The 13,400-nt window shown below is 36.3% G+C and overlaps 2 protein-coding genes across 2 annotated transcripts in view; both read right to left on the bottom strand.

Moving 5' to 3' along the window:
• The window catches only part of LOC117111278 (ras-related protein Rab-10-like), a 35,441-nt gene extending 34,780 nt beyond the window's left edge, over nt 1–661 (bottom strand). Inside the window, exon 1 of the mRNA XM_033254198.1 lies at nt 463–661. Coding sequence (XP_033110089.1) covers nt 463–589 — 127 coding nt within the window. The 5' untranslated portion in view covers nt 590–661. The remainder of the gene's footprint in view (nt 1–462) is intronic.
• A 6,677-nt stretch (nt 662–7,338) lies between these two features.
• On the bottom strand, nt 7,339–13,188 carry LOC117111277 (ras-related protein Rab-10-like). The gene is made up of 5 exons (XM_033254191.1): nt 12,970–13,188; nt 9,794–9,996; nt 8,978–9,067; nt 8,205–8,306; nt 7,339–7,933 (listed from the first exon to the last, which is right to left on the bottom strand). Exons 1-5 carry the CDS (start codon nt 13,100–13,102, stop codon nt 7,853–7,855), a joined length of 609 nt encoding a protein of 202 aa, XP_033110082.1. The 5' UTR covers nt 13,103–13,188; the 3' UTR covers nt 7,339–7,852.
• Between the last annotated feature and the right edge of the window lie 212 nt (nt 13,189–13,400).

Here is a 13,400-nt window from a genome sequence, read left to right as displayed (position 1 = left end):
GCTCCTCTAAAGTTAAAACTTGGCCTCTACTAGCCAATAAGAGGCCCAACAGGGAAAGGCCCCAGAGGTGATGTAGCCTAGCCTAGGCCTAGGGGGTAGGTACTAAAAGTCCACTAAAAGCAAGAAGGATGTAGGCCTAGGCTAGGCCTGCAGTGTAGTGAGTGCTGGGCTAACCTAGTCCTAGGCTAGGTCCTCTAGGCCTAGGCTAGGCCTTTGAATTTACTATACTTACTTGTATATACTAGCCTAGAGCTTAGTCTAAACATGGACATTATGCAATAAATAAGAAACATCATAAAACATCATCAGTATTAATTTCTCGAGTATATGGCTAAATAGCTACAAAGGTTTAATTTCCCTGTATGAACTAGGCTGGCTGTGTTGTTTTGTTCTGCGCAGGTTAGGGCGTGATCGAGTCCTTACTTTCTAAATTCTAGCCTAGCAAAAATGGTTGAAGCTTACCTATCGTTGATATAAACGTCGTATTGAAGGTGTCATCTGAAAACCTGAACAAGATGCATGTTTTTCCTACACCCGAGTCCCCAATGAGTAGAAGTTTAAACAACAAATCATAAGTTTTCTTTGCCATTGTATATCCTTCTTATTATTATTTAGTTCCCTCTTATAACTACGATGTAGCCTACTTCTATGTTAGAAAATGGCAGAACTCAGGGGATGCACTTTTACTCTATTATCAAATTTAAACAACAATAAAAAGTTGCATTGTTCATAAACTTTTGAAATTATATTTTTTTTCCAATAATTTTATTTTATATTCGATTGTTCTTTTAATAATTTTTAAAACTGATACGAAATGAATTATTAATAAACCGATGTGTGAAAACATTCTCTGTGTCAATCATGCAGAGTGTCGGTTTGAACCTTAACCTCCTGTGACTCAACGCCAGGTTCAAGAAACTTTTTTTTTCTGTGACGCAATATACGTGCTCGCATGTGCTAGGTTTGTTTACATGACTGTCGGCTAGCTACAGAGTAGAGTCTAGTAGTATCATGCACGGATCGCATGTTCCTCGTGATAGGCAAAGTTCAGAGCCTTCCGTCGATATAATCCGGTCGCGTCAGACTTTCCCCCAATGGCACTTCTCTATGTTACAGTTTTACCATTTCTGTATCATACACCAGCAGAAAACGTACACTCTCAGCTGACAGTAGTGGGTGTCTTTACTCAAAAAATTGACACCGACACACTATCGCAAATAAAAATTTCAAAATTATTGGGAACTTGTGAAATTTATCGCGGGTAATGAAAACAATACGGAAACACCAATAAAAAAGATATTTTCAAACTTATCTTTCCAAAAACCAATTTCAATAAAACACTATATTCAAAAAATGCCAAAATACACACAGAAACAAGGATCACAATGAAATAACAAGGATAAACAATTTCATTTAAAATACAAGCTACAAAAATTGTAAAAATGACCGCCTTAAAATCTTTTAAGTTTCAATTTTCACCTTTATTTGTTTCCTTTTATCATGTTTTTCATGTTTACACTGTACCGAAATAATATAGGCTACATAATTCACAACAGTTGTATTTATAATTCAATAAAACAAAAGAAAATTAATCATGCATAATTAATGTAGGCCTAGTTTTATTTTAAAAATTGCACATTACCCTTTCATGTTATCACATTCAAAATAAACAATATATATTTAGGCCTATAATTGTTTATTTTGTTTTCCTCCTCTTTCTATAACTTTATTACCGTAACTTTTCTGTAAGCATTCGGTTTATATATAGGCCTAAATCCGTAAAACCTCGAATTGAAGCCCAGTGGGCTTAATTTCGAGATGAAGCCCATCTCGAATTGAAGCCCCCCCCCCCTCTTTAGTTTGCAAAATTAGCCTCGCAAAAGAAGCCCATCTAGAAAAGAAACCCATGGGGCTTCTTTTCAAAACAGCACAGGCGCCTTTCAGAGATAGTACAGTACGGTATTACTGTAGTATGTATATAGGCCTACACTATAATACATGTTTAAAAAAAACAAAGAAAATAAAAACAAGCTTGGCTTAACAGTAGTTAGGTGATCTAATGTCAGTTAAATACACTCCATGATACAGATTGATGTTACAGGTGGCCGTATTTATTGTTGTATAGTACAAGTTCACAAAATTTACAGCACTCATTTTGAAAAGAAGCACCCCCAGTAGGGGGTAGCCTCGAAAAGTAGCCTCGAAAAGAAGTCCATCTAAAGGTCGCAGAAAAAAAAGTCCAGGGCTTCAATTCGAGGTTTTACGGTATTCCAAAATTGTTCATTCTCTGTTTTCATTTTTATGTTTTCATTATTTCTCCTTTTTCTTTTCTTTTCAGTTTCCAATTTCCATATGATTTACGGAACAGCAATACACTTTCTCTTTTAAAAATAAACTAAAAAGCGCTTAAAGGCTATAGCTAAATGATTGATTTTTTATACATACAGGCCTATTGACATTTTTTTTATAATTTTATTGACTTTTTTATTGTATTGGTTTATTTTACAATAATATAAATTTTATCAAGAATCTATTTTTTATTTAGGCCTATGCTTTCTGTATTTTACTCGTGTTACTGTGTTTGTTTGTATTTGATATAAGGGCATCTTTGAGTCAGTCATGAATGGATGAACCCCAAAGAGAACAGAGGGTCAGGAAAACTTTGATTCCTAGATGGCGGGAAATGAGATTTCCCGATTTCTGACTAGGGTTTTCCTCTCTTGAAACGGTTCACTGAATCTCGACTTCTAATTTGCCCATAATAACAACAAAATTTTCAGCTCACTGGTCCTGAAAAGGTAGGCCTAGGTCTAGAAATGTTTTCTTTTTTTCTTTTTTTTTTTGCCCAAGAGGGGTCAGACCCCATGACCCCTCCACAGACCCACCAATGGGCAGTGGTGACTCCAGAAAATTGCCGACAGGGGGTCTGACGGTCCGAAAATCACGGGGTCCGAATAAAGGGGCCGACTAGCCTTGGTCAGGGTCCCGGAATAAAAATCCCTGGTAGAATTCATGGGAAAGTTTTTATGGATCAATATGGCACAAAATAAAATGCTTTAGACCACAATAGTATGATTTGTATAGGCTAATTGATAGGTGTATTTGGTCCGGCGCGACATCTGACGACGGGGACGCACAATGGGCCAGACTGAAGTCAAAGTGTGCCAAAATTAATTACTCTTTACAGAAGCAAATCTAAGCGAATACAAGACGTATCTAGAGGTTTTCATACCCGTAGAATTCATAAAAGCATTTTCAAATCTATATGACGTCATTTTTGTACTGTTTTCTGATTGCACGACGTCAGTTTTCATTGTAATATCAAAAAAAAAGTTCATATTGCAATGATTTTTTAAATGTTTAAGGAGGTTTGGGACAAAAGAACTTCTGTGGGAAACGTTTTTGTATTTTCCATGACATTATCAAAATACATTTTCTGATTGGACAGGGCCAAAAGTGTTTTAGGCATAGGCCAAAATTAACATTTCTATTGTTAATCTTACAGTGAATATAGATTTTTTTTTTTAATAAATCGAAATCGAAATCAAAATTTATAATAATACCAGACAACCTAATTTTACATTTTTAAAATTTAAAATGTGTTTGCATTTGAGATTCCATGGAATTATCAGAAATTAGGCCTACACCAATTAATTCCGTCCTCAATCATATTAGGCCTATATTGTAAAAGTATCGATAACGGTCGTTTTATGTTTTTTTGATAATTCTCAGTGTGAACGAGGAGGCTTTGAAGAGGAACTTTTGCTATCGTCTTTGACAGGACTGTACCACCAGGATAGCAATGCTTTGTTGTTGCTACTCTTATTTTGGTGTAAGGAGGCGTCTCATTTTACTATAGAGCTACAAAGATGGACAATGTTTCATCTGTCGTGAAGATTCCGGTTTGCGCCTCAGGGGTGACGCCAGCAGGGGGAGGGGAAGGGGCAGGGTCCCCGTCGAGGAGAGCTCCCCACCCCCCGGCGTTGGGAGATAAACTACAATTCGTCAGAGAAATAAAATGTGTATGTATTTTCTACATATTAATGGACTTTAAAATCGATTTTTCTTGAACGCCCCTTGCAATGCTGCATAAAGAAGTTCAGTGCGTACATTTTATGTCAACATTTCTTGTACTTTACCTTTTTGCGAACTCTCTGGAAAGATCCTCCCATACTTCGATAGGACGTCCCGGTTTGGGTTGTTTTTAAGTCTCTTGTGAGTTTTCTGCTGGTGTGGAAAGAATATCTCTGTTCTGTGTCAAAACATTAATAACTTCATCAGAAAATGGAATCCTGTTGTCAAGCAACGAGTTATTTTCTTTCTGAGAAACCCGGCAAACAGGTGTTTACGTTCACTATAACTTTCTTGGCCAATGTTGTGGTTATTAGGTAGGCCTATGTCACAAAATAACGTTTAAACAACGTTGTAGGAACGTGCAAACGTTGTGAAATTATGTTCAGCACGTATTTATGGTTCTAACAAATAAGTTTTCAACACAAAACTGTAACGTTATTGTCACGTTATCATAACGTATTATTGTTTGCTGGGAAGGTCGTTACTACTCGCGTAGTAGCTCACCTCTCCTTAAGTTGAAACAGGAAGCTTTTCAAAATCTTGGATGTCTTTGAATAAAGTTAAAAACAATTGACGCCTAGATATAGGCCTGCTTATAGATATCACCTTCATTATGATATATGATATTTGGATTATTAGGCTGCTCAAAATTTAAAGAAGTATTCTAAACGGCAACACAATATTAGAAGATTTGCTACTGTTAAATCACGAGCAGTTTGTAAATTTTGGAGAGTCCCACGCTTTGCATGAACTGGTTGAGTAGATTCGCGTACATCCCTCTATTTGCGGTTTGTTCTAATTAATTTATGTCTCAAATGTACGAAAACAAGACTAATAAAAGTGCGTCTAGCTCGAAAAGTTGCAAAAAGTAGCAGCAAAATTTGGTACCATCATAAAGCTAAGGCTATACTGAAGATGGTGATGTAAAAATTAGAGCATGAATCCATATGAATCTAAACTTTCTCTCCTACTTTCCTAAAAATAGATTTTTAAATATTTTTTCTGTCGTTTAAACAACGATTTATTATTGATGCAAACTTCAAATTTAAACTAAAATATATATTTGTGTGCCCCAATTTATATACAAGAAACGTGTAAATTTTGAAGTAATTCCGAATTTTCAGTAAGAAAAAAAAAACCGTGTTTTGATATAATGTAGTCAATTTTTGCATTTGAAATATTTATAGAGAAATTTCCGACATTTGTTGAAAAATACTACCCTTAAAATTCGTTTAAATGTAAAATATTTTCAGGATAGATTCACCAGGGTATACCCATCTTCAATCATGTGAAAAAAAGTGTAAAAGCCATAGTCACCAAAATGGACTTTTGGCACACTTTGATTTCGCCCTGGCCCACTGTGCGACGGAGGGAGATTTCCCTTTCCCCACCCCACTAACTTCGCCACCGATGGGGCGGAATCTTCAAGTTAATAATCGTAATATCCTCTTCAAAAAAAATATGATATCGCTTAGTAGAGCCAAAGCCTATTGAACACATGGGCCTAGGCCTATTCAATGCTCAATGCCGAAAAAAAATGTTCTTAGTAGTTAGTTTCTTAGACTTTTCTTATTTTGCCTCACGTCGCGATACGTCCCTTTCAAGAGGACGTTTACTACAGTATTTGGAGACGATTTCAAACTATAATTCTCCCCATCGGATAATAGTAAGTTTGATTCGATTGTAATATACCGGTAAGTAACAGAATGCTTAGCCTGCAAGGCCCTTACACGAAATTAATTTTTAAAAACCTTGCCATTACAGAGGTTTGTTTTTGTGTGTGTTTTTTTTTTATAAGTCTGTTTTCTTAAGGATATGTTTTTGCCACTCGCATGTTTCAATGTTCCTAATTAAAACTTGTTTTGTTTGACACGTTTAAGAAAATGTTTGTGAAAATTTTATTGTATTATATTATATATATGCTTCTTTTTGTTATTCAAACCTGTAATTGGTGACTATTGTCACTGTTGGGTGACAATGAAATAAAATAAAATAAAGTAATAACTTGCATTATCATTTGTATATTGAAACATAATAAAATGCTTTTTTTAAAAATTTCTACCCTTGACTCATGTCCTGGCAACATTAAATTTGTATATACAGAGGCATAAGAAACTATATTGTTATTTATTGTTATGAAAAAGGTTTTGGGGCCATGCATTTTAGTAGTCAAGGGTAATTTTTACATTGTAATATCAAACAATACCGTAACCTGTTATAGTAATATAATTGAATTTGAATTCTATGTAAACTCTGGTAGCCCTTTAATTCACTTTGTCCGAGTAGAGTACTTTTAAATTTAAAAATATTCAGTTTGTGGTGGTGCATGGCCCGCTGTGCAACATTTTAGATCGGGAAGTGTTGTTGTATATCGTGTTGTTGCGATTCCACTTTAGAGGTTCAAGAGTTAAAAACGTGATAATAAATTGTTTCCTGGACCATAATGTTAGTCCAGGAACAAAATTGAAGAGTGATGTCTATTAATAGGAGGGCCCCCTTTAGACCAGCAGGTGTTTCGCTACTGAATTATATGGCAACGAATATTTTGCACTTTGATAGCCTACATTATCTAACTTCATTCTTCTTGCTAGAAACAAAGTATTGGAAAAATTAATGGGGAAAAATGTAACATTGCTTTCTGTATGAAAAGGGCCTACTGTAGTCTATGCATACATGACTGCTAGGTCTATATGAATAAAGAAACTACAGGTATAACAAAATATACTCGGCTCGGCGTTTATAGAATATAGAGTTTCAGGTATTATTTATTGTCAATTATAAGTAGTTTTTTTATAGGGTTCTTCAAAGTCACATAAGTAAAACGAAATTACAGATTATAGATAATCCAAAAATAGGCCTACAAACCATTTGGTCAAAGTAAAACAAAATTGTTACATAATGTTAAAATATAAACCACTTTAACGAATGACAATAAAGTTCACCCAATTGTGCTATCGTCGGAGAAATTGGCCTTCTCATCAGAGACATGCCTCTCACCCCCTATTCGTGACCTCCTGTAAGAAAATACTGACACCACCATTGTCTTCTAGGGCCCTATATAAACATTCTCAATCAATACAATGCAAAGTTTATCATATAGTGGCATACTGTCTGGGCCTGCATTCTGTTTATCTTGGATTGTTTACACTGCTTTGAATAGGAACCTTTGGGGAATACATATTATAATATGTCTGGAATATTCTCTAGGTCAACAAGATCTCTGGACCAGCATGACATCTAGATGTGTATAAGAGACAGATATATATATATGCGAGTTAACTTATATTTGAATAAGGAAAAAAAATTCCCCATCAATTAACAGACAGTTATTAAATAATACATTTCTTCCCTTCTTTTGTATAGACCCTTAAATTAGCAGGTTAACTTTTAAAAAATTTTCTAGTATGCTTGTAAATTAGTGAAAACTAAATTTATTAATCTGTTTCTGGTTGGAAGTTAATAACATAAAAGGGCACTTTTGGGAGTGCCCCCAACCCCACCTCCTTTGGAAAGTAAAAAATAAGTAGAAAAAGAAAGAAAGAAAAAGATATTATTGTTAGCCCAAAATGCCTCAGAGGTTATATCCGGGCGTCTAGAAACAAAAATGTTGATGGGGAATGCCTGGACCTCCTAGGGTATTTGTTGTCTCTTGATCGCCTCTCTTTGGACATCTCTGGATCCACACCGACAATTTTTATCCATTTAAATGATCTATTCAAAATTTAAATTTTGATTTCCCCCCCACCACCCCAAATTGTGTCTAGAAGATAGTGCATCTTTAACAAAAACATATACTCTTTTCAATATTCTTGTTTTTGGCGGGGTCAACATTGTTTGATGCTTGGCCAGACTCTGGATACTGAAAGAAATAATATAATCAAAAATGGATTGTTAATATTCAAATGGATATATGTATAACATAGATTAAAAATAAATAATTTTCAGGAGAAATAATAATCAACTTTAATTTTCATACTTTGAAAAATAAGTAGGAGACGAAGAAGGGTATGCGAAAATAACTAAATACGCTGGAGCATGAAGGAGACATATAATCCTAGCAGAGTAAAAAAATAAAAACAGGTAAAGGTTAGTTCCCCTTCCACTTGAAATCTGCCTACTGGTCCACTTACTTTTTCAAGAATGTCTTCCACCAATGTCATGACAGCAGTCTCTACATTGATGTTTGTCTTTGCACTTGTCTCAAGAAACTTAAGGCCATTCTCTTGTGCAAACTACAAAATAAAAAAAAATAAAAAAATTCCAATCTCTATCTATGGCCATACATTAGGGGTCTCAAGTCTCTAGAGTCGTCTCAAGTCTAATGACAGGAATTACCAGGAAATCGGGACAACCTCCTGCACGCCAGCATGCACGCAAGTCCTTCCGGAAAATAACCAATCCCCTGCAAATTCATATATAGTATAATTATCTGCATGTTTTTACTACTTTATTATCGTTTGTCTCACAGAAGTATAGTATTACCATGCACATAAAAAGGAATCATTTAACCAGATCTCCCGGAAGTGAATTCTTCCAACTTGGGACTACTGATGCATACACAAAATTCATGGAGAAAGCAATGTTAAGCACTGAACCACAGAATTAGGCCTAGAAAGTTAATTAGAAACAAAATCCTGACTCACTGACGATGATTTCCAAATACCACAACAAATTCTAATTACCAAGTGGTCCATATAACATCATGCAGACTCCAAAAGGACTAAGAGAAGCCATAGTGATTCAATACTTCGTTCTTTATTCAAACATCACCACCTTGCTCATTCCTGATGATGTTCAAATAAAGAACCAAATATTGAATCACTATGGCTACTCTTAGTCTATTTGGTGTCTGCATGATCTTATATTAAATTCTTGTTATTATATATTTTTTAGTGGTACTTACCGATTCTCCCCTCTCCTTGCTCACCATCCGTTGGTCATCCAGGTCGCATTTGTTTCCAAGCAACATCAATATGACATCTTCATTTGCATGCTATTAAATTTAATCAAATATTAAACACAATTGAATTATTTCGTGGAGCAATGCAACAATTGTAACCAATAAACTACTAAATTAGTAAGGGACAAGCAATTGTGGCAACCAGATTCGATAATTATGTCAAGAAAAACAATAGCAGCAACTGGTTGCAATGAAAATACCAATTGGTATTAGTAGCAGCAACTAGTGGCAGATCAATACAATTGGCAGTAGCGACAAATGGCAAAACGCTACTACCAACAACTAGGGGAAAAAACAATGCCATTGGTAGTAGTGGCAAAAACAATACCATTGTAGAACTACTGTCACAAAAAAAAACTAGTAATAATAATTGTCGACTTATGTAGCGCATATTGTAGGGACCTCTATGCGCTTACATTATTACCCCCGGATCACTGGATCAAGCACATATGGAACACACACTCGAGCCCCATGGGGGAATTCCATAATGTTGCAGCTGTATTCAGCGTAGGCTGTGTTTGAACCTACCAGGTACCCACTTGTACTCCTGGGTGGAGAGAGACAACCATAGATAAAGTGCCTTGCCCAAGGACACAAGCGACATGCACAGCAAGAGTTTTGAAATCCCGACCTCAAGGTTGGGAGTCTAAGCCACAACCGATGTGCCAACCACTTCTAGCAAGAAAGGTAACAGTAACTGTGGCAAAATATAATTAGTAGCTAAGCAACTAAAAACAAGCAATAATTAAAATAACTAACTTCCAGAACATTCCTTAGCCAATTGCCAGTAATGTGCTCAAATGTCTTCTCATCTGTGATGTCATAAACCAGCATAATCCCATTTTTGCCTCTGTAATAAGTATGAACAATTGTGTGGAACCTTTCCCCACCTGCTGTGTCCCATATTTGTAATTTAATCTTCTTTCCATTCACCTCCACTGTTTTGACTTTAAAATCTACACCTGTGTAATAAGCAACAAAAACAGCATTAGTCTCAAAACACTCATCTCACATTGCAGGCAATAAAGAAAGCTGATTATAATTCTTAATACACAAAATATAGAATTGAGAATACAATGGAGGGAAATGTAGATCTCAAGGCCTTTCATTTTGCACATGCATGCTCAACACAAGTATTCTTTTTTACCTACTTTTGGACAATAATCAATTAGAACGAGCTATCCCAATCAATCTCTCTAGCTTCCCTTCCAACCCTTGAGTAATTTAAATCCGCAATTCAACCTAATTGCAAACTCACAAATGAACCCGACAGTGTCTTGGATCATTGATTATCTGTTGCCATGTTCAACAAAAAGACAAAGATGAGCAAAAATGAAAAAAAAAAACAAAAAACACTTTTTTAAACTTACAGTATGTTCACCCTTGCAACTCAACTTGAAACTGTTAGACATTGAAGCACTCTTGTAATCAAGAGCAACTGAAAAATATCTAGTTCTGGCATAATGAGTCACATGGGGGGGGGGGGGGAAAGTGTTGGGCCCATGCATTTTTGTAATTGATTATGGGTGTCAGGAAAGTGCCTGAGGGGGTCCCCTTCACAGTAGAATACCAAACAATATTGTAGCCTGTTAACAGTACAGTATAATTTTGATTCAAATTTTCTGTAAATTATTTAAAATATTACAGTGTGTAGTGGAGATCGGCTATGAAAAATTCTGTGTCGAGAATTAATATTGATGAAATCAGAGACGTAGCCAGGATTTTGAAAGGAGGGGGGAGCCGTTATGCGAGGTATGTATGACTCCGGTGGGGGAGAATCCCCCTGTGAAGTAGCGCACTCTGAACGTTTTTAGGACTGTTTTGAGAAGATAAAGTGAAAATTGCAATAGACGCATCATAAAAAATATTAGTAAGCCTAACAATAGTTATATAATAAATTAACAGTGTCAGATCCAGAAATATAAAAGAGAGGGTGACCCAGGGAGGGACTTTCACAGACTGAGAAACCACCCACATCAGCCCCACCATGGTTGGGAAATTACACTCTGAGACTTAAATTTGTATACTTTTCTTTTTTTTTTTTCCATTAAGAAAATTTAGGGGGGAGGGGGTACTTGAATCTGTCACTGCTCAAAACATTTTGTATCCAAAAAAACAATCACCAAAAATGGGCATAAAAAAACCCAGATCACATTCTAAAAACACATTTATGCACCCTCGCCTTTGGTTGCTCGTGTTTGGGTTGCGAAAAAAAATTGATGGGTCGCATAATCTCTTCAGATCGTGAAAACTTTACTTAGCACTAACGAAAAAAGGCAAAATTGAATTACAGTGAACGAAAGTGCAATTGAAGTGTGCAATGTGCGTCAGTTTACTTTTGTTATGTGTTCGTTATCACAGATATACTACCTATCACAGATATACTATAAATATACTATCAAAACATTTGTACTTCAAGTATGACAACTTTAAAGTACTAGTTTTATTTATTTCAATGTGTTAGGCTTTCAGCTGCAAATTATAATTGGAAAACATTGACATAACACATAAATCTCTGGCAGCATTAAGAATTCATAATAAAATATCTGTTAATCATTAATTTTTTAAAATGTTTAACTTATTTAAAATTTGATAACTTACGTGATTTTGTTAAATGAGTATTTCAAAGTTATATTTTCGTTTTTGTGGGTTTTACATAGTGATTTTTTAATCAGTTCACAAAAAGAATAAATTTACAAAAGAATAAAGTGGATGGTTCTTCTCGCTATCCCTTGTGTGCGTATAAAACAACGAACAATTGACTTCCAGTTTGATGGGTCACGCCAGAGTGCTTGACATATAGTTTGGGTTGTGGGCTAAAAAGGTTACGGAACGGAGCACTAAGACATACTCTGAGTTAGGTGCTGACTCGATGGGGTTTAATGTCATACCCAGGGAAGGGCGCAAATCTGTTTAGAAAGGTGGAGGGGGAGGACAATTTGCGAGTCGAAACCCACCCCAGACCCACCATGGTTGGGGCTGAGGTGCAAAATTTGAGAAAATAGCACCTCTCAGAAATGACACTTTAAGTAAAATTTATCATCATCACATCACCATTAGTAAAAATGAAGCCCCCAAAAAAAAAAAAAAAAAAAAAAAACATGATCTGTTTTCAGGGATTTTCAGCAACCATCTTGTTGATAATATGTGGGATATACCATAGAAACAAAGCTTAAAAACATTGTCTTTGACTACTGTATGTACTTTATATACTTCAAAACTGTGATTTCACAACCACCTCAGCCCCACCATGGTTAGGGCTGAGGCGAGAACAGTTAAGAAAAAAGTACCCCTAGATGGCTAGAAATGACACTTTATATAGTAAAATTCATCATCAAATCACCATTATATACGGTAGTCAAAATAAAGCGCCAACAAATTTCCCAGGATATTTAATCAGGGATCTAGTTGTTAAAAATGCCTACAGTCACCTTATTTTATGAGTTAGCACCCCCACCCCCATTATGATCATCGATCCCCCACTTCACCTACCTTCGCGCTCATACAACCCCACTTGAAGACTCTTAGATATACCAATGGGCTCCGTTTTACTTGAAGAGCTGCTGCTTAGTATAGAAGGGCCAGTCAAAGTGGAGAGCCCTTCTCCCCCACGCCCCGACCCCCCAGCAAATTTTCGGACAGGTTTTTGAAGGGGCATACTCTCCCACGCAATCCGGCAGATATGCCACTTCTGAGTAGAGCAGTGCAATTACACTATAGCGCCGTAATGATGGCTTACTTACAACCAAGTTGCTTCCATCATACAGTACATACAATACAAGCTGAAAGTTCACTAGGCCTAGCAGAGAGCTGTGTTGCTTACTGTTCTGTGCGGTGTCATCGAGTCCCTTTACTTTGGGTTCTATTCTCAGCTATGGCCTACTCTACACCCGTGACCCTATATTCGATAGGTCCATGATTCGATCAAAACCTACCTATCGTTGATATAAACGTAGGAAAGATGTCTTCTGAAAACCTTAACAAGATGGACGACTTTCCTACACAAGAGTCTCCAACGAGTATAAGTCTAAACAGCAAATCGTAGGTTTTCTTAGACACTGTCATCATTCGGGTTATCTTGCATAATACACAAATAACTTGTTAATGCTGATACAGTATTCACTGTTGTTAGTGTGAGTCGTAGAGTCATGTACAGTCATACCAACATGTTATTTAATTTGATTACTAACCAATTTATTAGTTCTAAAACCACGGGGTTCGGGGATTCCCCGAAAATAAAGTTTGTAGGCTAACGCGCGTAGTGTGCAGAGCAGGAAGCGCGTGCAAAGCCAGATGCGTGGGGCGCGATCCATCACTAGATCGTAGGAAGCAGGACGCCCCTGGGAACTACGTTATCTGAGGAAAC

This window comes from Anneissia japonica, unplaced genomic scaffold (genome assembly GCF_011630105.1).
Source record: "Anneissia japonica isolate Jap-2015-1 unplaced genomic scaffold, ASM1163010v1 scaffold287797_len360924_cov175, whole genome shotgun sequence".
Taxonomy (NCBI): Eukaryota; Metazoa; Echinodermata; class Crinoidea; order Comatulida; family Comatulidae; genus Anneissia; species Anneissia japonica.
This window is presented reverse-complemented; position numbering and strand designations above follow the sequence as displayed.